Genomic DNA, 26,452 nt, shown 5'->3' on the forward strand with positions numbered 1-26,452 from the left:
CGCTCTACCACTTGAGCCACAGCACCACTTCTGGCTTTTTTCTTTTTGCTTATGTGGTGCTGAGGAATCGAACTCAGGGCCTCATGCATGCAAGGCAAATGCTCTACCACTGAGCCACCTTCCCAGCCCTCACTCAGAATTTCTGCTTGAGACAAACCTTTGCCTGACTCAATCTTAGTATCAATCTTAGGTACCTTTTTCTTCAGCAACAAAATTGCATCTACCTTATGCATTATACTATTTTATCTGATGTCATAATTAATTATATCCCATTTTTCTCAATGGCTAACATTAAAAAAAATCTGGCTTACTGATAGAGTGCTTGCCTACCACGCATGAAGCTCTGGGTTCGATTCCCCAGTACCACAAAAACAGAAGTGGGCTGTGGCTCAAGTGGTAGAGTGCTAGTCTTGAGCAAAAGAAGCTTAGGGACAGTGCCCAGGGTCCTGAGTTCAAGCCAAGGAGATGAAGGAAGAGAGAAAAGAAGGGAGGGAGGAAAGGAGGGGAATGGAGAGGGGAGAGAGGGAGAGAGAACTTCAAAGGTAAATATGTTAGTCCTCCTCCTCCAACTTCCCAGGATGTAAATTGCATACAACTTCACATCTTGTTGTCTGAAATTATTTTTAGTTCTCAAATGACAAACATAAAAAGGTAGACAAGACAGACATTTGGTAATTCTATAGTATGGTAAATTCTGTAGCATCATGCCCAATTTATTGATATGTTTGTCAAAATGTCATATTCCTTTAGCAGCAAAGACCTCGGCTACTTAAGTTTCCTCTATTTCTTTGCGTTTTTTAAATCTCTGTATGATGGAGATATATACATATTCCTTGGAAGGATTGTGCTCTTTGTTTATGGTTATGATTAGGGTCTCCTCTAGTCTTATGGTTTCCAAGATAACTATAGTACACCTGTGTACTATGTGTAAGCATTTCAAACTTAAATCTCTAATTCAAATTCTGCAATCATCCACAAATCTCATATTCATCTCCACATAGTTCATGATGATTGTATCCTATCACATGGTAAGAGCTAACTGATGCCACATTTATTAATCCAGGCCTCCATTCTTTACCTCACATAACAAATCCAATTCATCATTAAATTTGGTTGATCTGACATTGAGTAATCATTTCTGATAACATCCAGGTCTCAAGTTAAAATCTTCCCTCATTTGGATTATCACAAGGACCTCTAACTGGTCTTCCTGCTCATACTATTGCTTTGCCATGCTTACTTTTCAAATTATGCCATCCTATGTGACACTGTGGAGATTAAAGTAAAATTATTTCAAATGCCAGGCATTTACCTCCACTTGGGAAGCCCTCTGCCCATGCTGATATTGTCCTGGATATTTTCATGGATGTGCCTGAGCATCTCTTGGGTCTTTAGTCTTCTTCATAATCTTGGAAACACTGTATATTTTACTTTTACTATTCAGTTGGGTTTAAAAGAAAAGGAAACTTTCCCCTCAAAGACACAAGTTTCTTGAAAACAAGGAAATATACCTATTGAGATCATGAATTTATCCTCAGTAACTCAAACAGCATATGGCACATACAGAAATACATAAATATTTGTTCAAAGGACAAATAAATTGGTAATAAATAATTATAACTGCCTAAATTCTCTTCATCATAGCATTTTGACTTGTTATTCAAAATTTTAAGAAACAATTAGAAGAAAAATTAATCAACTATTAAAACAGTAAGAACCCAAAAGCAAAGAAACAAAAAACCCACCAGAATCAATGTTTATTAGACAAAGACATAAACATAACTCCAAAATGAATGAAAAAAAGTCCTAATTAACATAGAAGGTCAAGTAAAGTGAGAGCTACATGCAATTTTCATTCAATCTACAGACTTTTAATCAACTTCAAGACTGTCATGAGCGTATAAATTTGATTATATTTTTAAAACATTACAATTCTTCCTTTCTTAATATTGAAAAGGAGTATTTGTGATTTTTTTTATTGTGAGAATACCATACACAGCCCTTGACATTTTTTTTTATTGTGAAAATACTGTACAGAGGGGTTACAATTACATGGGCAAGCTAATGAGTACATTTCTTATCAAGCATTGTTGCCTCCTCTTTGTTTCCCCTTCCCATCCCTTCTCATACTGCCCCCTTCCCCACACCTGATCCTCCCTCCTCTCCCCACCAAAGTTGTAAAGTTCATTTTTCGACATAACGACTTGTACATCTCATTGGTGCAATGGGTCTACCTGTATCCCTAGTTAAACGATTTGTTTTTTCCCTTCCCCTCCACAAATTATACCAACATCAAATACAGTGAAACCATGGTTTATACCGTGGGGGAGGGATGTACAAAACAACATAGAAATCAACTTGTAAATATGTTAGAAACAATATTCCACAACTCCAATACAGTCCAGAAAAGTACTTCAGATGTAATCTTTGAAAAAAGACTACAACTCAGACTTTCATAGAAACACAATAATCACATATAGTTAAATAACTTAATAAAGATGAACTATACATTTCTTTCTTCTACATATATTAAGAAATTATTATGTTTATTTGGTAGAGAAGAAATACAGTAAACTAAGGGACAAAAATTAATAATTAGGCCCTTGTTCTAGATAAACTGTGAAGACCATACTGAAATAACCTTCCAAGAATAATTACTACGAATCACTATGAAGTACAGACATTTTGGATGTTTGTTACGGTATTAATTATGGCAGCAAAATAAATGTATGTTATTTCATCATGATTTCATAAATATACATACTACCTACACAGAGATGTATAAACACTCTAAGCATATAAAATATGTAATCCTTTTCAAGGAAAAAAAGATAACACAAAATGTTGATAATGAATTGCTTATGAGACAGTCAACTTTCATAAGCCTTGGTGTACTTTAACTTTTGCATTTTATATGTGAAAAAACTATTTAAATGTTTCCATTGAAAATTCAAATAGAGAATACTAATTTAAAAAAATATTGTGCAGGATTCAAACTAAATAACTAACTACTGTTAGTGTATATTCTCTCCCCGAGCAAACCCAAAAAATTGAATGTGTAATATGCTTACATAGCTGAGTAAGTTCCAAGAGAATTATATAGAGAGAGTTTGTGAATATCAAGTTTCATCTATTCATTCTCAAAAATGTTATGTTTTACGTCTACACAATTAGCTTCTACTTTTATCATCACTCCACTAAAATTATTGTATTATGAAAATTTAAATAAGGATGGAAATAAAATGTAGAAGTGAGTTATCATCAAAACAACTTTAGAAGCCAGGCTCTGGTGGCTCATGCCTATAATCCTAGCTACTCAGGAAGCTGAGATCTGAAGATAACAGTTCAAAGCCAGTCTAGGCAGAAAAGTCCCCATGAAACTATTATCTCCAATTAACAATTTAAAAACCAGAAATGGAGGAAATGGCACTGTGGCTCAAGGTGTAGAGTGTTCACCTTGAGCTGAAGAGCGCAGGGACAGTTCCCAAGCCCAGAGTTCAAGCCCTATGACCACCACCACCCTAAAAAAAAAAAAAAAAACGGAAATGGAAATGTGATTCAAGGTGGTAGAGTGCTAACCTTGAGCAAAACAGATCAGAAACAGAACTCCTCAGGGCCTGAGTTCAAACCCCCTACAGATAGGGACAAAAAAATAAAAAGCCTTTAGATATTAAAACTTAAGAAATGATTTTAATTATTGAATATCCACAATAGTAAAAGACTAATCTAGACAATATACAAGGAAAGCAAAGAACGTAACATAGTACCTAATTTTTAGCTTAACTTCTCTGATATTCTAATAGTCTGTCTAGTTTCTGACTAAAAAGTCTACTCTTTATTCCCACACACTCCAGTTTACTTGGTTTGTGCTTCTTATATTCCATTTACCCTCCTACCTTAACATATGGGATAAAATACTGGGAATCAACTACATTAAATATTATATATTATACTGTCATGAACCATATGGTTTACTCTGCTCTTTGAAGTATGAGTTAGTAAAATGACATGGAATAATTAAAGATCAAAGGTCCAACCCATTTACATTACAGCAGGTAGACTTGTTACTTTGAGAGATTATTAAAAGTTAGTTCCACTGATTCAAAGTATTTTCACAATTATAATTTAATCTGATCCTTACAACAACCTTAAGTCGAATTAAGGTCAAATCATAATGTCTCAAATTTACTATTCAGAAAGAGAAGCTCATTTATTCTAGTCATGTAGTATGCTGGAATCTAAACTTTAAATTCCAAATTTTGAGTCTTTTGAAAGATGTACTCTTGTGAGAAATGGTATAAGAGCTTACTTTTCTTCATAAAGTACTTTAAAACAAGGAATAATTTGTTTTATTTTTCTCTTAAATATCATATTATTTATATATTATAGATATGCTCAGGCTCTTGGAAAATGTTAATTATTTGCCCAGTTTGTGGGGAAACAAACTCTAAATCTCTATGATATTCACTTTAGGGTATGCAACAAATTCCCTTAGTGCTAATTTTGTTGGTTTTTTTAGTGTTTGCTCTCTAATATTTTGTTGCCTAATAATAATAAGGTAATTATTGTTTTTGCTGATGACATAACTTGGAATATCAACAATGTGCTACAATTAATAAGGAACAAAAAATTTCATAGTAGTTTATATAAGTTCCCCATCACTGAAGAAGGAAGAGGCAGCCGGATATTGTTTGAAGTGAGCCTGAACTATATAGTAAGGTGGATCTCAAAACAAAATGGGGGAGAGAGAGAGGGAGGAAGTGAGGAACGAAGGGGATGGGGACAGAGAAGGAGTGGGGGGAGAGGGAGGAAAGAAGAAAGGGAGGAAGAGAGAAAGAGAGGAAGAAAGGAAGGGAGGGAGGAAGGGAAGGAGGGCAAGAAGAAAGAAAGAGGGAGGGAATGAAGGAGGGGAGGAAGGTAAGAAAGAAGGGAAGGAAGGTAAGAAAGAAGGGAAGGAAGGAAGGAAGAAAGGAAGAAAGGAAGGAAGGAAGGAAGGAGGGAGAGGGAGGGAGGGAGGGAGGGAGGGAGGGAGGGAAGGAAGGATGGACCTTTCGCCAAGTTCTGAATCCTAGGAAGAACCCACTTTTTATTTTGTATGCTATAAAATTCTGTCATTCTCACTACTCTTTTCAAGTCTTTTGATGGACTAGTGCTTAAAAAATTTAAATATATTCCTACTCAAAAATATACAAACACATACATATAAGCAATGCTTAAACTACAAACCTTTTAAAATACATCTTAATACCTGTCAAACATATGTATTTGATATTCATTCATTTATAATGCATTAATTATCATGACCATGGTATAGACAAGGAATATAAAAAGCAGAAGAAATTGAGTTTACCCATAGTTCATTGTTCAAAGAAGATATCCAGAGCAGAGATAGCATAATTTTTCATTAGAACAAGAACTTACAGAACTAACAACTTCTACCCAGTCCTAATATCTAGTAGAAGGTTATAAAATGATCATTCAAATATGTTGGATCCAATTCAACACCTGTACACATATAAGTAAAATTTAAAAAAATAAAAATAAAAACAAATGAAAATCTGTATTATTGAACATCTGGGTTTTAAAAACAAGGGCAACTATCAGTCATATACAGGCTCAATATGCCCTACTGACTGCCTAAGAGCATTTATAGAGTAACAGAGACTCCAATTTTCTAGACCAGTAAGGTTTTTTTGTTGTTGTTTTTTATTGTTGTTGTTTTTTAATTGATCATGAGGCCTGAACTCTGGGGCCTGGGCACTGTCCCTTAGCTCTTCAGCCCAGGGCTAGCACTGTACCATTTGAGCCATACCATTTGAGCCATAGCACCACTTCTGGCTTTTTCTGCTTATGTGGTACTGAGGAATTGAACCCAGGGCCTCATCCATCAAAGGCAAACACTCTACCACTGAGCCACTTTCCCAGCCCTAGACAAGTAAGTTTTTAAATATTTTTCCTTTCTTTGGTGTTTTAATTTTATTTAATTTTTTATTCTCACATTGCATGTGGTGATGTTAGTAGTAAAGTTCATGAGGAAACAAATATTAAAGTAAAAGAGGTCACAATGCAATTTTGTAATGCAAGTAGGCCAACTACATAATAAAACACAATATATATTAATGTTCTCAAAGAGTTAAGGAAAAATAAAAGCTTTCTCAAAATTACTGTTGCACCTCAACTATTCTATATTAGTGAAGAATATTGGAAAAGTCCAAGTTGACCTACAATACTGTGTTATGGAAATCATTTTCAGATATCATTATGTATCAAAGCACAAAGCACCTGAACACTGAACAATTATGTATGAAAGGTAATTTTCTGAATTGGACATAAAATAATTCCTAATGAGCTGCTGAAAAATTATAATGGAGAAATGCAATTTATTCTGTGCTAAAATAAGTAAGTGAAAGGAATTCAAATCAATTTCTTACAGATTAATGAGTTTACTAGCCAACCATGTCACCTTGGACCAAAGGGAAAAGCCAAATAATATTTATTAAGCAAAACCCACCTGCCAGATACTATCCGATACCAAACAAACATTGTGTTTTCTTGCAATGGCACAACAAAACTTGACATAGAATCTTAGCTCTAATGCACTGATTATGAAATGAAAGCTCACGACCAAATTGCAGCCAGCAGGATCTGGATTTGAAACTCCGGTTACTCTAGTTCTTTCATCTGTTTAGATAGTTCTACAGTTCTCTTGTTTCACATAAAAGACTAGACCATTTCTGGTGCTGCTACCAAGATGGGTTCCACAACGTATTAATAATGGGCATTGCTCTGTCAAAACCAGGCAAATTGAGTACCAAGCAATGTCAGTGATTTCAACTCTATTTAATCAGTGTGGACAATATGTGTGTACATGTATATATATATATATATATGTATACATATGTGTATATATACACAGATCTGTATGTATACATGTAAATATACTTGTTTGGCTTTACCACTCATTTTCTTTATTCAGTCCACTTTAATGACTCCTTGAGGCCTGTGGGTGTCCATTACCTGTCAAAATTCTATGGAACACTACTATTAGTCCTCTGAAATCATTGCTCAGCTTGCACACTAAGGAAGTGATATAAAAACTATTATTTTCTGCATGGGTACCAGTACTGGGACTTGAGCCCAGAGATTAAGCTCTATCCTTTAACATTTTTGGTTCAAGACCACAGCTCCAACTCTGGCATTTTGGTGGTTAATTAGATAAATAGTCTCCCAGACTTCCCTGCTGGAGCTGTCTTTAAACAACAGTCCTCAGATTTCAGCCTCCTGAGTAGCTAAGATTACAGGTAGGTAGGAGCCACCATTGCCTGGATTTAAAAGCTACTGTGTTTTAAAAATGGGTTTCAACTAACCCATTTATAGGTGGAGAGGGAAGGGATGATAAGGGAAAAACAAAGAAGGAGGCAACAACTCTCGGTAGGAAATATACTCATTACCTTACTCATGTAACTGTAACTCCTCTGCACACTATTTTTACAATAAAAAATATACAAAAAATAAAAAGCACAAAAAATAAAAAAGCAAGCAAGCAAGCAAGAAAAAAGAAAGAAAGAAAGAAAGAGTTAAAAGAAAAAAATAAAGAAACCCATTTATGATGAGAGAAACGTAGGGCTTAAGATAAGGAATGTTACATACAAAGGCAATAGTTGGCTTTTCTCATCAACTTGTTATGAAAAAAAAAAAAATCCGAGAAGAAATAGCCACTTCCACTACATAAAATCTGTTGCTTACTTTCATTAGTATACTCTGTAAAGAAAGATGACAATCATCCTCTTAGTAGCTACATTATACTATAACACATACTGTAAAAATATTATCTTCTAATACTGCTACAAAGATAAAAACTTCCAAAGATTTCATCTACAGCAAATATGAGCAAAAATGAAATGTTACGCAATAATATGTTGTTGTATTTTAGCCTATTGTACTGTGTTAAATTCACATTCTTTTCCAAAATACTCTTTTTTTCTTGTAAGAGTCTCATGCTCTATGTCATGAACTAGCTGGGTGCTATTTTTATTTACTTCTAGGCCAATACTGTCTTTCCATACTTCCATGCATTCAAAGATTTGAATTCCACACAATTGATAAATGTTCTCAAGGAAAAAAGGAAAAAAAAAAGATTAAACCTCATTTTAAGATTTTGAGTTATTATTCATTGGCTTTATTTCAGTACACATAACTGTTTTGTCTCTTGTGTTAAAATGCACAGTGAAGTGGTATTGTCTCATCTTGCTCTTAACATTAAATATTTATTTTATTTTATTTTTTTGCCAGACCAGGGTTTGAACTTAGGGCCTGAGCACTGTACCTGGGTTTTTTTTGCTCAAGGCTAGAACTCTACCACTTGAGCCACAGCACCACTTTTCACTTTTTCTGTTTATATGGTATTAAGAAATGGAACCCAGAACTTCATGCATGCTAGGCAAGCACTCTACCACCAAGCCACATTCCCAGACCAAATTTCTTAACTTTTGTCACAAGCAAAATTGTTTCACAAACACAGCATACTCTCTAACATTGTTTAGATGTAATTCCTTGAAGCTTAAAAGTGGCAAATCAAATGTATTACTATATCACTTTCCCAAGTCTGGGGAGTCTAAACATGTTTTACTTTTGTATAAAATGCCAAGCGAAATACTTCTTAGTCCTCCACAAAGTCAATTACTAAAAGAAGAAAATTAAACATCCAAATGGTTTCTATAGTTACTACTGAATTTCTTTCCTAAACATTCTTAAAAAGAAGGGTAATCTGTTGTTACTCAGTTAGGTTACTCTCTTACGCTATCATTAGGCTCTGCTCATTATCAGCTACTAAGTAAAAAAGATCATTTCAAAGTAACATTTTTTTCGTTTTCCAAGAGGACTACAACACTCTCATTAAAGCATAACGATAAATAAGAATAATAATTTTGATTTGCCATGTCTAGTCAAGACCTGTGAAAGTAATATAGTAATAATTTTGGTTTGCCATTATATTTTGGTCTGATTCTATCAGGCTGGCTTTTGAGACATATTCCATGCAGCAAAAATTTGACAAAACCTCCAGCTAGAGATTTCTCAACATATTAACATAACAGGCCAATTGCGTCATAATATTTTTGCTAATATTTTGAAATTTTCTGAAAAAATATTTTCACTTATGACTCAAAAATTTCAAGGGCTGCACTTTTGGGCATTTACCCAAATGTTCACAAACAAGACCACACTAAAGCTACCAGCACAACTATGTTTATTGCAACATTATTTACTATAGCTAAGATATGGAACCAACCCAGATGCCCCTCAGTAGATGAATGGATCAAGAAAATGTGGTATATATACACAATGGAATTCTGTGCCTCCATCAGAAAGAATGACATTGCTCCATTTGTTAGGAAATGGAAAGACTTGGAAAAAATATATTAAGTGAAGTAAGCCAGGCCCAAACAAACATAGGTCCCATGGTTTCCCTTATTTGCATATGTCTGAGTCAAGCAGAAAAGGTCAGATAAGTTGATGTTAGGGAAATGAACCCTAAGATATGTATTCAAATGTTTTTTATTCTTTCATGCAATTGTTTCTAACACATTTATAAGATTATTTCTTTGTTGCTTTATGTCCCTCCCCCACAGTATAACCCCTGCTTTCACTGTATTTGATGTTGTTATAATTTGTGGAGGGGAAGGGAAAAAACAAATCGTTTAAATAGGGATACAGGTGGACCCATTGAACAATGAGATGTACAAGTCAATATGGCGAAAATGAACTTTACAACTTTGGGGGGGGGCTGGAGGGGATTGGGTGGGGGGGCGGGGGGGAGGGAGGATGGGAAGGGATGGGAAGGGGAAACAAAGGAGGAGGCTACAATGCTGATAAGAAATGTACTCATTATCTTGCCCATGTAATTGTAACCCCTCTGTACAGTATTTTCACAATAAAAAAAAAAATGTCAAGGGCTGTGTAGCTCCATGGTAAGGAAAAAAACCAAAACCTTACCTAGGATGCAACAATCACCAGCACCATGAACATTATAATGCTAATGATGCTAATGAGAAGAACAACAGAAAATTATCTGTTAGTGTGCTCACAGAGAACCTCTGAATTTCACAAACAGATTTTTAACATTAATTGGACATTGCTGTGAGTTGAATGGGCGATACCAGTGCCAGGGAAAATACAGTAATTCTCTCTTCAGGGATTAAAAAGTTTCTGGTTGCTAGGGAACGCAAAAGATTACACAAAGACAGAACCTGAATGGATATTAGAAATGTAAAAAATTTCTATATAATTTGTCTTGGAATATAATACGAACAAATGCCAAATTCTGAAGATAAGTAATAGGCTCTGTTGTAAAACTTTTGCCAAAGTTGGTTTAGTTCTGATAGTTTCTCTCTCTCTCTCTCTCTCTCTCTCTCTCTCTCACACACACACACACACACACACACACATCTTCTTTCTTTCCTCCCTCCCTCCCTCAACAATTTCACAGGCAAACAGTAAAACTGAATGGAATCAGATTGTGTTAAATTAGATTCGCTGTTAAAATAGTAAGTTAATCTTAGTATTATCAGTTTTTGCTTAACAAAAGGTTGTAAAACTTAATCCTGTTTTTAGTAGGGTTTAACTGGTGGTGTTGCTGCTGACTGACTAGGTCAGCTAAGCAAGCTTCTACTACTTTGTTACTGTTTTTTTTTTTTTGACACAATGTCTCTCCATACTACCTAGGTTGGTCTGGAATTCCTTGTTCTGTCTTGGCTGTGTAAGTAGTTGGGACACAAGTACACACCACCCTACCTAACATACAACTTTATTTTAGTCTTATGTTTAATCTAAGAATTCTGTATTTCTGCAAAATTATTTGCATAGTAAGTTGATACGATTTTTGGTATTAGTAGCTAAAATCAAAATCTAGTGTTTTTATAATCATATTACATTTATTTTATTTTATTTATTTATTGTAGGTCCTGTGGCCTGAACTCTGGGCCTGGGTGCTATCCCTCAGCTCTTCAGCTCAAGGCTAGATCTCTATCACTTGAGCCACAGCAATACTTCTGGCTTTATGTGGTGTTGAAGAATCAAACCCAGGGCCTCATGCATGCAAGGCAAGCACTCTATCACTGAGCCACCTTCCCTGCCCCTGCTATTTAATTTTTAACTATGAAAATTAATTACAATAGTAAGGCAATTACTATTATTGTTAAGTATTAATATTCATGCTATAAAATACTGTTGCTATTCTTGATGGCCATATATTTCTTTCACAACATTAACTATAGGAGATCATTGATAATATTTAGATTTTTAAGCAATTACTTCCTTTTTGCTACTTTTAATTGCTTCCCTTTTTGTTACTTTTCAATTTATTTTAAAGGCATCCTTTTTATGTCTGGAAGATAATAAACACAGATAAACAAAGATAGATGCTAGCCATCATGAGACAAGTTTATTTTTGGAAAGGAACAGTCTAAGGTCATAACTGTACTTAGTTATACTATTTGCAAGGAAAAGCAATTTTGTTTCTTTGGACTATCCATTGATCTTAAAGTATATATTATAGGTGACTATATAGATTTTGAAATTAGTGTATATTCTTATCTCTTAATTTATTCAAGAGGTTGGAGATTCTCCAGCACTGACACCAGCATAATTCTTTTCTTTTCTTCCTTTTTAATACTAAGCTGTGTTTCCCCTGAGATATACTGGGACATATCAAACTAAGATACATTATGTCCCTGAAATAGCAGCCAAAAAAAAGAAAAAAGAAAAAAAAATCCTGTCTCAGCATGGCAGTTCCATCCTCTGTAATTTAGACATTCTTCATGCTGCATTTATACCCATAAGGGTAATAGTCCTTACATTAAAAACCAGCCTTCATTTAGTGGCTCACCCTTCAAGCAGTCCATTATAGCCTTTCACTCTCTCACCCTGCATTGCCTCCAACTCTCACTGCACTTAATAAGCAACTTGAAAGTGGTAAACTCTCTTCTCTGTGCTCAGGGCAAAAAACACCAACAGACACTTGATAACATGGTGTGGAACTGCACATTGATATAAGCCCATAATTCTTGGCCTAAAATACCCCACTGCAAACCAACTCTTCAAATTATTTTCAAACCCTAACTTTAGTTTGATTCTTTTAGTCCATGCATTTCTTGTCTACCAGCCATGCTCTAATGAGAAAAATAATATGTGTTTCTTAAGGTTGGTTTAGACAGATGAACAGCAAGTATTCATCAAATAACTAAAAATAGCTTACAGGTAAAAATCAAAGCAAGGGCAGAGTACCCACACAGGAGCTGAGAATACCATGGAGGGAAACCTAAATCTCAGTAGCAGTTCCAAACAAAGCAGACCTTAGAGTCCATTTCCTATGAACAGTCTTTTACAGCATTAAAATATGAAAACTACTAATAAAAATCATTATGACTTACGTAGAATCAATGAAATCGCTCATTCCATGGTAGATTTTAATGTTCATGTCCAAGCCAAGGAAATTAGTCAGCAAAGCTACGACAACAAAGCAGGATGCTACCAAGACAGCACTGACTTTAATATTTAGGTTGAAAAACCTAAATTCAAATTCTGTCCCTGGGTTTATTCAATTTATTCACTTATTTTGTAGGTTCTTAGGTAGAACAAAAATATATACATGACATCGTGCCAGACACAGTGGCTCCCATTTATAATGCTAGCTAACTGGGTGGCAGACATCAGGAGTATCAAATTTTCCGGCCTACTCAGGCAAAAAAGTTCGAGAGAATGATCTCAACCAGTAGCTCAGTGTGGTGGCATACCATTGTCATCTCAGCTACACAGGGAGCATAAATAGGAGGGTAAAATTCCAGGTTGGTCAGGTAGTTAGTAAATGTATGGCTGAATTCAAAAATAATAATAATGATAAACAAGCTCATGCTTGCAATCTAAGCTACTCAAGAGACTGAGATCTGAGGATCTTAGGTCAAAGTCAGCCCTTTCAGGGAAGTTCTTATCACCAATTAATCACCAAAAAGCCAGAAGTGGGTTGTAGCTCAACTGCTAGACCATTATCCTGGAGCAAAATAGTTCAATCACAGTGCCTAGACTTCAAGTTCAAGCCTTGACAAAGAAATAAAATAATAACAATAATAATAGTAAAAGCAAAAGGAGCTGGAGTGTCATGGCTCAAGTGGTAGAGCATCTACCTAGCAATTGCAAGGCCTTGAGTTCAAATGTGTGTGTATGTATGTATGGGTGATTGTATTCTCACAGACATATCCATGTACATATGCACACATATATGATATCTCACCAGTAAATGAAGGCTAACAATAGTAACAGCTTTCATCTCAAAGTGTTTGAGTTGGCAGAACCATACTATCAATAGGGTCTTATACCTTTAAATGATTTTCAGAGATTCTAGTTTGATGAAGCTGGAGTGCTCAGAGAGGGACTGGGTTAGGGGAGAAAGATGGCACAAAATAAGCAGATATCAGTGTAATTTTTCATCTTTTTTATTTTACATTTCTGAATACATTTCTGAACAAGTATCAGATTAAAAAAAACAATTGCTTAAAGATTATCAAACTCATACAACAAAGCCTAGCTTTTTACACATTTAAACTTACAAGGTTTCAAAATCATTAGAATTTAATTCCTACTTGAAGGGAATGGGTAGGGTCGGAAGAGATGGGAAAGAACATTGATACCTTCTTACAACTACTTAAAGAGAATTTTTAAAAGAAAACAATCTAATTCCTATCTCCAGTGTTGACAGGTTTCCCCACCAGTGCTGAAGAACTCGTGTGTAGTCATTCACTGACCCTTCCTCACCCTTCCTCTATCTTTCTTCTCCCACCACTACCTCATCTCCCAATTCTCTTGAAGACAAATTCACGTGTTCACACACAGGATGACACTGCAAGTGTTTACTCATGCATTCAGTTTCAGCTTATTAGTAAATAATGCAGGCTAGGTGACCAAAAAAAAAAAAAGGAAGTAAACCAGCACCTTGGGATCTAAAGAAAAAATAAGAAACTAGCCTTAGTATTAGGAATTCGACATCTCATTAGCAACACCACAGGCATATAACCTTATTCTACCATTCACTCCCGTGCTCTGTTTCTGGCAGATATGCTGTCAAAAAATTCTATTAATTCAACTGTGTGAGATTTCCAGCAGGTATGACTTTGTAAATAAATAAATAGACAGACAGATAGGTAGATAGATAGATGGATAGATAGATAGATAGATAGATAACATGACTTTATAGCAACAGTGAGATCCTATCTCAAAAAGAGTTATTATCTACTTTCCATAATGTATGTGATGAAAATAAAAAGCAAAATGATCTATTAAAGTGATCTATTGGTTTTAGTCAGTGAATACCATTTTCAAAAAGAAAGTCTACACATTAGAAATCATTAAGTTAAATTCCCTTCAAAGTTCTCCAGAAATGCATTAGGATGCAGTCATAACACTGATAATATTATTTTAGTCAATTATAAGTGTGCTCTAGAAAACTAAAAGATATATCATTAACTAGAAAAATCAGCTGAAATGATGTTACTCATCAATTTAACATGCATACATATGTCACATACTTATATTTGTATATATACCAATGTATATGTGTATATCAACCATTGTATATGTTAATCATTGTGGATCATTAATCATAATGAAATGATTATTTGAATTTTCACTATATCACACTGTCAGAAGAAAGTCAAGCACAAAAATCATGTGACCAATGCATGTTCCCTACCAAACACAGAAGCACATTGTATCTCACTAAATAAATATTTGAAGAAAGCAAGCCTTATTTTAACAACCTGGTTAATAATTCATAAGTTAACTAAGAGAAAAAAGACATCTATTCTTAAGAGTATCAAATAAATATAAAGGATCATTTCTTAATGACATTATTCATTTCTCTTCTTTTATGGTGTAATCTCTGGATTACACCATAGCTGGAAGCTTTGACATGGCTCCAAATTGAGATCTAGTAGGGGCTTAAAGGAGTGGATCACAGCTCACTAAGTTTTAGGAGAGGAAGAATAGTTTCTTGCTATACTCTTCAGATTAATGACAAAGAGCTTTTATTTTTTATAATATACAGTGTGTGCATTTTAAATGAAGAACTGCATGATGATTTACATTATCAGTAAAAGGTAGCAGACTGAAGGTTGAATATTAATAGTGTCATAATTTTAAATACTGTCAAATGGTTACTCTAGAGACTCTAAAACTAAAATTCAATTAGTCACTTTATAGAAACTTGTTAAAAAGAAAAAGCAGTTATAATTTCAAAGACAAATGTGTTGAGATGTCATTCACAATCCTTACTCTCAGATATAGGAAGAACATATATTAAAAAAATCAAATAATTTGGCTCATGGGTCATAAGCAAAAAGAATAGGTAGACTAGGTGACAAACAAGGTCATATGCATAGATTTCTAAATTCGAAAAATAATTTCTAGTTCAATGCAACAAAGCTCATTCTCTGAGTATGTATTTTATATTATAGGTTTCTGAGAAGCAGACTACAGGCATTGATTTCCAGAGAGGAGGACAAGAAACATAGACAAAGGAAGCTAAAAGGAAGTCTTTCTTGGTAAAAAATTAATAAAATTTTAGTGTTTTTCAAATAAATAGGTGATCTCATTTTTAAAGGTAAAGGCCTAATACCAATATTTATGTGAGGGTCTTCTAATTACATTGAAATCCAAATTTAGTACATTGCTTGGAAAATGGAATTTTTTTCTTCAATTACTTTTTAACAAGAGAAAAAAAACTTCAACATTTCAATTCTAACCAAAATATTTTAAACTTTATATTATAGAAGTTGGCATTTTTCCCCCTAAGAAAATGAACTGAATATGGTCTTGGAAATGGAAGATGAAAAAGTATGGGGTATACTCATGAGGACATTATAGTCTATCAGGAGAGGGAACATGTGAAAAATGGTACCAGTACAACACCAGCCATTTCAATCTGTACAAAATACAGGTGGGAATAGATTTGGTTTGAGTACAGAAGAAACTGAAGAAATCAAAGCCAGTTTGGGAAAAAAATCATCCCAATTTTTGATGGAACTTATGCTGAAATAAAAATAAAATAAAATAAGGGTAACAATTTGATAAAAAGAATAGGCAAACAAGGAAATATATAAGCAGATGTAGGCGGGGGGCGGGGGTCATACTAAGAACCTAAGATGTCAGAGAACATAGTATTTTTATATGTCTATACAAAGCGAAAAATCCAGGATGAAAAGTGACCAAGAATATGTAATCATTTGGGATATCAGATTAGGTTTTGTTCTAATATATAACACTTAATTATTATTTTAGTTTTCCCAATACTATTTGTATGAGCATTGGTTTTATTCACACTTTGTCACTGTTTGTTAACTTAGGTCAATACAAGAAAGTACATAATTCACCAATGGAGAGCATAAAGTGTTTTTAGAGTTTGAGAATAGCTACAAAAGCAACATTGAGGCCAAGAAAAAAATAACCAGCATTGATAATAATGTATAAGTAATATTAACTGGATTTCCAACTTGCCCATTGGTTTTGCCTGTTTTTAAGCTTATGTTACTGGAATATAATGTGTATTCTTTTAGGTTAGGATTGATTCCCTCAACATGTTTACAAATTTTACCTATGGCATAATGTGTGGTAGTATTTTATTCATTTATATCAAGTAGTGATATTCCATTATATGACTGTATCCTCATTTATTTGACCATTACATTATTTAAAAAATTATAGTTATATTTGGTTTGGCATGCATATGAATGGTAATACTGTGAACCTTTCTGTACTTTTGCTGGGTAACTTTTTTACATGGATCTCTTAGTCTTATACCTTGAATGGATTAGCTTGTTGTTAATTTATACAAAGTAACTGGAAACACAGACTTATCTTCCACAGTACTATGTGAGGGTTTCATTTGCTCCACATTCCTCTCACCAAACCCAGCTTCATGACTGTCCTCTTGTCATCTGTGTCATAGTTTCTCATTCTTAATTTGCATTTCTTTGAGGACTTAGTACAGTATGTGCTCATGTTCTGTAACTTCCTGCCATTAAAACTCTTTTGATCAGCGTTTCATTCTTTTACATGTTATTTTCAAACATATTTAGCCAGCATTTAGCCAGCATCATTGTCATCTGACAAAAGCACTGTATGGGGCTGCTGGATGTAGTGGTACATGCCAGTGTTCCCAACTACTATTGCAGTACAGATCAGGAGATTATAATTCAAGGCCAGCACAGGGAAAAGTTAGTGAGAACTCCATCTCAACAAATATGCCTTTATCCCCAGCAACATGGAGGATGTAGAAAGAAAAGTTATAGTCGGAGAACAGAAGCCCATCTAAAAATAACTAAAGCAAATAAGAGCTGGTGGTGTACTTCATGCAGCAGAGAGTGAGGACCTGACTTCAAATCCCAGTATTGCTCCCAGCCCCCAAAAAGTGCATCTATAGAGAACATTCAGATCAATTATTGAAATAAAATTTTTTCTCAGGTGGAGAAATTATTTTCTTTTTTCTCTGTGCTTCCTTCTGCCCATCTTCATTCTTCTTTTATTCTATGCTTTTAATTTTCCCTTTCTAATCATTCCCCCCTCTAGGCCAAAAACACCAAAAAAAGACAATAAACAATGGACACTAAAGGCAATTAACAATGTCCAAGTATTACAGACTTCAATAACACATTCATGTTGGTGAGGCAGCCTTCTTACCACTGAATTGATAAATGTTTTGTACTAGTGTGTGTGTGTGTGTGTGTGTATGTGTGTTGAGTAACCAAAAGAAAGTAAGCATGCCTGCCTGTTTCCTTGAAAATGAAGTGATCATTAAGACTATTTTAAAAATCATTTTTTATGTCCTTTTGCTAATATCTTAGCAGATCATGCTCAATTTGTACTTTTAAGAAAATGGAGTATTTCTTGTTAAAAGAGAATATAAAGTACTTAGATGAGTGCTTTCCTTCACCTCTCTCCAGACTAACCAGTTACATCATTGGACAAAAATAAATAAAGTGCCCATGACCTTTTACCCTTCTTTGCATGATTAATTACTTAATGTCCTATTAATTGGAGGATGTGGGTGAATTTCAAACACCTTCATTTTATGCACATATCATCTTTTACTGTAACCATCGATTAAGCTGTGCATAAAGGTGAGCCAACAAGGTCATCCGCACCCTGCACTATCTCTTCAGCTACTCATTACCCACCATCAATGGCAATTAGTAATGGTAACATTTCCATAAATCAAAGTCTTTCTGATTATTCTCTGCTGATAAACAGTCAAAATGTGTGCATTTCAACCCACCCCTTTAGTTTTACATGAAAAATTCAGTCTAAATATACCACAGAGAAAATTCAAGTGAAAAATTACAGTAGTTTCCTTAATTAAAATGCACCAGGAAAATAAGGTTATGCGCCTCTGAAAAAAATACAAAGCCTCTACACAAAAATAAATGAGTCTGCTGACAATGTAGGGGTCAAACATAAGAAGGAAAGGCTGTCCACTACCAAGTGCCAATATATTTGCTACAATATATATATATATATATATATATATATATATATATATACATATATAAAATCTGATTCTATGCCTCCATCAGAAAGAATGACATTGCCCCATTTGTTAGGAAATGGAAAGACTTGGAAAAAATTATATTAAGTGAAGTAAGCCAAGCCCAAAGAAACATAGGCCCCATGGTTTCCCTTATTTGCAATATCTAGTATATATATGAGTCAAGCGGAAAAGGTCAGATAAGGTGATGTTAGGAAAATGAACCCTAAGATATGTATTTTAAATGTTTTTTTTCTTTCATGCATTTGTTTCTAACTCAATTATAAGATTATCTCTTTGTTGCTTTGTATGTCCCTCCCCCACAGTATAACCCCTGGTTTCACTGTATTTGATGTCGGTATAATTTGTGGAGGGGAAGGGAAAAACAAGTTGTTTAAATAAGGATACAGGTGGACCTGTTGCAACAAAAATTAAAAAAATAAAAATAAAATCTGTCCAGCCCGAGAAATAACTATTTCTCACTCATTGATACTCACTCATTGATATTCACTCATTGATAGCAACAATTCAGAATAAAAAACAACTTTAATTTATGTGCATATCACATGATAGACAAAACAAATTTTCACAGGATATATTTACCATATTCATTTATGACCAACCATTATGAATGGTAACCCATAGGTTTTGCTTTCTTTTATTTTGTGAACTTGTGGTATGTTTTTGATCAGTGTTCTGGTTGTTTTCTTTTGATACTATAAAACATAATAAGTAGCAAATGCAGAGATGCTACTGATAATGTCAATCAATTAAATTGAGACTTCCACTAAATTCACATTAAGTTTAGAAGAACTATCTGAATTTGTGAAAAAATCTACATTTCATAATAAAAAGAGTAAAGCTATTTAAATTATTAGTAATAGGAAATCAACATCAATTGATTTCATACAATAATGATTCTACATGTATAATTATATATAATTTATACTTATATACTTTATTCATGTTTAATCATTAGAAGGAAAATTGTCCCATTTTTACATATATTTACATTTTTAGTTCTAGTATTAAACATGTTATTTTTAAACACATGACTTAGAATTAGTTCCAATTTAAAATATAGATGTGAAAGCACAAATGTTAGTTCAGGATTGTGGATAATGAAATGTACATGTTCATATACTATCTTAATGTGTTTTTCACAAGTAAAAAGGAAACATCAAACAATGTGTCATAAAAAATAAGAAATCAGGCTGGGAAGATTCCTCAGTGGTAGAGTGCTTGCCTTGTATGCATGAGACCCTGGGTTTGATTCCTCAGCACGACATAAACAGAAAAGGCCGAAAGTGGCGCTGTGGCTCAAGTGGTAGAGCTCTAGCCTTGACCTGAAGAGCTGAGAGACAGCGTCCAGGCCCAGAGTTCAGGCCCCACAAGTGACCAAATAAATAAACAAATAAATAAGAAATTGTATTATCTCAAAACATTAAAAAAAATCAAAGGATATAACAAGGTCTAGATAAACAACGAGTATGTCTTATCCCTATTTTTATATAATTCATTCAGAAAATACCATCTCCACTGGACAATTTTATCTCCCAGCCAATGGCATGTTCATGATCAGCTACAGAAGGAGACAGTCTGCCTTCTGATCATGGAAGAGAAATCCATCCTCTCAGTGTTATTGGATCAAATGGAAAGAAAGACAAAAAAACAACTTAAGAGTCTGAGATGTGGCCAACTAATTTTTATAACAAATAAATTACTGTTTTATAATTAAGATGAGAAAATGCTACATAGACCCCAAAGTATTCTCCCAATGATGAGTAAACTGAATGCAGCTCACCTTGAGGCATTTCAGGTGGCAGGTAAAGGGGCTCTTGAGCACTAACATGTACCCATTCAAAGTCATCATACAGATCCTGGTGGTAATCACAGGCTCCTGGACCATCATCAAAAGTGCAGCCACCTGGAAAGATGAAGAGGGCTGTTGTTATACACTAAACAAATCTTGTACAGTTAGGGAAACATTGGGGAAAGCCAAGGTTATATAGCAAAATATGTAATGCGTTACTCATATTCAACAATAGTGTGACCGTTATCCTTTTCAAGTTTTCACATCAAAAGAAATACCTGTTAGGGGCTGGGAAGGTGGCTCAGTGGTAGAGCGCTTGCCTTGCATGCACGAGGCCCTGGGTTCGATTCCGCAGCACCACATAAGCAAAAAGAAAAAAGCTGGAAGTGGCGCTATGGTTCAAGTGGTAGAGTGCTAGCCTTGAGCTGAAGAGCTGAGGGACAGCGCCCAGGCCCAGAGTTCAGGCCCCATGACTGGACCCAAAAAAAAAAAAATACCTGTTAGCATTTTCTATTTGAATAAGCAACAAACAAGCTTCAGAAGGAAAGCTGAGGCACTGATTTTTTATTTTAAAAATATCTATGACACATGTACTGTCAAGTTTCCTGAGATACACATTACCTTTAGATAATTTTTGTAACTGCAATCCCCTGTTCATCACCTTTTCAATAAAGATTAAAAAATAATTTTAACATTTCAGTGAAGAGAAGTAAAGAGTGTAAATTGTTGTTCTTTGTAGTGCAAGTTTAAAAAAAGTAAAGCTACTATTGAAGTGTTATCAAATCCTTAGCTTTAAAATAATTCTATGAAAGCTGCTGGTAATAGCAAATGAAACAACATATAAAACTTCATCATTGGAGATTGAGATATACTCTTCCACACTTTGTTTAGATTACTTTCATAAACAACTATGATTTGGAGGTATAACTAAACCACAAAATCAATCTGATTAGCCTACAATCACTCTCCCAAGTTCTACTTCATCTAATCACCTATTTCTTATTTTCTGGGGTAATTGTATTGCAATTGCATTGCTAAAGTGGAATGATTACTTTTTCTTCTTACCCCATCTCTACAGGCACACACCAGACACATACTTAGTTTATTCAAATCATGAAAGTTAGAACTGGTGTATATGTCTATTCTGGAAAGAAAATGGATTACAACTAATGAAAATCCAGCAGCAGCTTTAATGAGAAAAACCAATAACCTGTCAACTTTCAAGTAGCTTATTTGTTTAGTTTCCATGGGGATCTATGAGAAGAAACAGAGTGATTTCTAGAACCAGAAACAACAGGATAATAGGTGGTAAAAATTCATCTCACTCTCCTCATCAAAAGTTTGGCAATATAAATATTCATGAAAGTCATATCCCTCAGTAATGATAGAGAGAGAGAGAAGAGCTATGTCAGTAGCCAAACATACATCAGAATGGGCCAGGTGACATCATAACCCTAAAAACTCTTCCAAAAGCAAAAATATATTGTGGGCATCCTCGAATTCATCTTAGGAGTACATAATTCCTTAAAATAGCCCAAAGTCTAGCAAATTGAAAATGAATACTGTCTTTTAAGTATTGACCAAATACCTTTTATATGCATGCTCATATCAAAACTGATGTGGTTTTTAATTTAATCAACAAAGTGAGGTTGCTAGGAAATGCATTTCCCATTGCAAGAGAATAGTTTTCCTCAAAAATATAATTTGTTATTACAACCCTGAAATGACTTACTGCTTTGCAACACATGCCTTCAGGGCCCCTATTACCCTTTACACTGCTACAAGTGCCTTCTGTACATAAATTTAAGCTTCCAGTGGAGTCCACATTGACTCATTTGGAAGACAAATGTCCTTAATTGCTGCCCTTGATAGCCACTGTTAATTTTAGATGCCAAGATTCTGATTAACAATATCAACAAGGAATAGCAGTACACAGTAAGTGGGTTGTTGTTGAATATCACTGCTAATATAGGAATGTTGTCGAAAGAGTCTTGAAAATTATTACTGGATGAGAGCAAACATTCTAAAAGATGAAATTTTGATTTATATGATTTATACTTAAATTCTAATCCAAAAGGTGTCATGTATCTAGTTACCATATTTATATTTATAAATATATTTTCACTTTCTACTCTGTGACTGCTAGAGTTGTTCTCATTGTTTTTAATCTATTTTTATTGTAAATATACTATACAGAGGGGCTGGGAAGATGGCTCAGTGGTAGAGCACTTGCCTTGCATGCATGAGGCCCTGGGTTTGATTCCTCAGCACCACATAAGCAAAAAGAAAAAAGCCGGAAGTGATGTTGTGACTCAAGTGGTAGAGCGCTAGCCTTTAGCTGAAGAACTGAGGAACAGCGCCCAGACCCAGAGTTCAGGCCCCACGACAGGACCTCCCCCTACAAAAAAAAGATATTGTATAGAGGGATTACAGTTACATGAGTAAGGTAATGAGTATATTTCCTATAGAGCACTGTTACCCCCTCCTTTGTATATTTATAAATATAAGCATATTTATAAATCTTTAGTAAAATATTTAATTAGAATTCTGTGTGTGTGTGTGTGTGTGTGTGTGTGTACATGCATGCACCAGTACTGGACTCCAACTCAGGGCCTGGGTGCTGTCCCAAAGCTCTTTTGCTCAAGGATGGTGCTCTATCACTTCAGCCACAGCTCTATTTATGGCTTTTATGGTAGATAATGTCCTGGTTGGCTTTGATCCATGATCCTCAGATCTCAGCCTCCAGAGTAGCTAGGATTACAGGCATGAGACACCCATATAGAGCTTATAGCTTATTACAATTATTTTATAACAAATTTTGTAATTTAATGTTAAGGGCTAATACTAGCAGCAAAAATTATTAGAAATATAAAATAATCATCTGAGGCAAATTAATGAAACAAGCAAATTAATGAAACAAATACTATGTTACAAGGGATAACAATATAAAGAATACAGAAGATATGAATACCTAAACTAGGTTGGGTAGTGAAGATCTTACTGAGTTACACCTAATGAAAATATGCAAAGATGCAGCCAGGAAAGAAAGAAAGAAGGAAAGAAGGAAGGAAGGAAAGAAAGAAAGAAAGAAAGAAAGAAAGAAAGAAAGAAAGAAAGAAAGAAAGAAAGAAAGAAAGAAAGAAAGAAAGAAAAAAGGAAGGAAGAAAGGAAATGTAGCTGCAATCACAAATAAAGCAGAAGAAAAGTCATATATATATATATATACATATAATATATATATATATGGAGTGTTGGGGAATGTCAAGTAACTTTTTATTAGAAAGCATGAAAAATATGGAAAGAACAAGCTTGAAATCCAAGTAAATAGAACACATTTTACAGGCTATGAAAAGTTCATATTTTGCCCTACCATTATACTGAAACGATTAGAAGATTTGTATCTAGGAGTATGACACAGTTCAAACCACATAAAAAAATAATGGGTTGACCCATTATAACAATGAGATATACAAGATACTGTTCAAAACGAACTTTACAATTTGGGTGGGGAGAAGGGAGGAGATGGGGAGGTGGTGAGGGAAGTGGAAAAAACAAAGGAGAGAATCACAATGCTCGATAGGAAATGTACTCATTACCTTACTCATGTAACTGTAACCCCTCTGTACAGTATCTTTACAATAGTTTTTTATTAATGAGAATAACTCTAGCAGTCACATAGAGAAGAAAGTGGAAAGGGACTAAAAGGACATAGTAACTTTTTGTCAGCCTTACAACAGGAAACACATTATGTGATTACGTGTGTGTGTGTGTGTGTGTGTGTGTGTGTGTATGTGGGTGTGTATATGTGTGTATTCCATCATATATTCTCCTCACATATTACTTAAGACTCACCAGATAGCCACCAAATCTTTTGTGTTACATTGTCCTTCATGTACATGTTCTGAGTTATAATATTTAAAAGAGAAATGTGATAACAAATTCATAAATAAAGACGAAGCTAATGAATTTTAAGTCTCACTAAGGTAGAAGGCAGAACAGAAGGTGGTAATACTGATTTGATGTTAGGCAGGGGAGGAAAATGAATGAGGAAACATCTTCCATTTTCAGTTTTTGGAAGACTACAAATGAGTAGCCTCAAATCATGCCAGAGAAAAGAGTGACCATAGTTCTTGACCCTTAGAAGAGAATTACTTCTAGAGAGCATTTCACAGATTGCTAATTCCTCTCCACCAATCAATCAGCTAACAGACAGTTCTTCGCCTGCGAGAGTCTGATCCTACTATGACAAGCCACTTCATGACCTTTGCAGCCTGTTCACCTGAAAATAAAACCAGGCTGATTTGGACTCGTCAGAATTTCTGTTCCTTCCTACACAGCTCAATGGAAGGAGTAAGTAACACTTGGCACCTAAAAAGGAATATTCCAGCCACAAAACTATTTCTTAAATATCTAGCATTTCTTAAGAACTCATTCAAAAAGGCAATAACTCTATAAAAGAATATGGACACGGACATTTTCTATAAAATTCATAAAAAATGAATGTACCACAACTCAAATTCTTTCTGATATCAAAGTTTTCAATAAACTCCAGGACTGGGTTAATTTAAACAAGGTTGAACTGGAGAAAAATGGAGTAATTAAAGCCCTGATTCTCTACATTTTGTGGCTGACAATCTTTTTTTATGACCATCTTTTAATTAAAAGATAGTGCAGTAGAATCTTTCATGTTTTCCCATTCAAGACATTTACATAAAAAAAGAATCATTCCTCATAGTTCCTACAGCGTGTAACGTACAAGTATTATTTAGCTTACAATATACCACACTTTATTTTATTAAATCATGTGGAATATATTGGCATTAAAAAGAAAAGTGTCCTTGTTTAGCTTAGTTATTTGATGATCTTCAAAAGGGGACAAATTAACTTTTTCAAATTGTGAATCACACTGCAATACACAAATTTGTCAATATAAGAAGTAATAGACTTTAGAATGATCTTTATTCCATCTGGGTCATAGAAAAAGATTAAAACACACTGCCTTAGGACATATACAACAATGAGCTAAACTAACCTTTGAATAGGTCATGATTAATTAAGCTAATGAGAAATCATAAACTAAATTTACTTCTATAATATCCAACATGAATTAAAGAAGCCAATTTACTTCAAAAAATTGAAAGACAAAAAGGGAACTTGTTGCTAAATATATTAAATGTGGTTCTATAATCTGATCAAATGTAGCATACTCCCAGAAATACACCATATTGGAAAAAATGTAGAAAATGATGTGTTTAAATAAAATATGTATTTCTTTTTTTGTGTGTAAAAATACTATACAGAGAGGTTACAGCTTATATGGGCAAGATAGTGAGTACATTTCTTTTTTGTGTGATTTTCCTCACCTTGTTTATTTATTTATTTTATTGTGAAAATACTCTACAGAGGGGTTACAATTACATGAGCAAGATAATGAGTACATTTCTTATCAAGAATTGTTGCCTCCTCCTTTGTTTCCCCTTCCTATCCCTTCCCATATCCTGACCCCCCCACCCGTATTCCCTCCTTACCCCCGAACCCCGCCAAAGTTGTAAAGTTCGTTTTCGACATGTCTTGTACATCTCATTGTTGCAATGGGTCCACCTGTATCCCTAGTTAAACGATTTGTTTTTCCCCTTCCCCTCCACAAATTATACCAATCTCAAATACAGTGAAAGCAGGGGTTATACTGTGGGGGAGGGACATACAAAGCAACAAAGAAATCATCTTATAAATATGTTAGAAACAATCGCATGAAAGAAAAAATCATTTGAATACTTATCTTCAGGTTCATTTTCCTAACATCAACTTATCTGACCTTTTCTGCCTGACTCAGACATATACTAGCTATTGCAAATAAGGGAAACCATGGGACCTATGTTTCTTTGGGCCTGGCTTACTTCACTTAATATAATTTTTTCCAAGTCTTTCCATTTTTTGAAAATATTCTGCATGTCTTAATATATATTCCCTTCTGTTAACTCTATGCCTCTGGGAATTTTATAGAATAAGAACAATAGACACGATTACTATTTAGGAATTAGGTATCTATTCTAGGGAAAACTTATATGCTG

At 34.4% G+C, this 26,452-nt stretch overlaps 1 protein-coding gene across 4 annotated transcripts in view; it reads right to left on the minus strand.

The window, feature by feature from the left end:
• Ptprk (protein tyrosine phosphatase, receptor type, K) overlaps positions 1–26,452 on the minus strand; it is a 515,496-nt gene that overhangs the window by 380,108 nt on the left and 108,936 nt on the right. For all 4 annotated transcript variants that reach the window (XM_013026890.1, XM_013026891.1, XM_013026889.1 and 1 more), the window contains exon 2: positions 20,373–20,495. In XM_013026890.1, coding sequence (XP_012882344.1) covers positions 20,373–20,495 — 123 coding nt within the window. The remainder of the gene's footprint in view (positions 1–20,372; positions 20,496–26,452) is intronic.

The sequence above is a fragment of the Dipodomys ordii genome, unplaced genomic scaffold, assembly GCF_000151885.1.
Source record: "Dipodomys ordii isolate 6190 unplaced genomic scaffold, Dord_2.0 Scaffold97, whole genome shotgun sequence".
Classification (NCBI taxonomy): Eukaryota; Metazoa; Chordata; class Mammalia; order Rodentia; family Heteromyidae; genus Dipodomys; species Dipodomys ordii.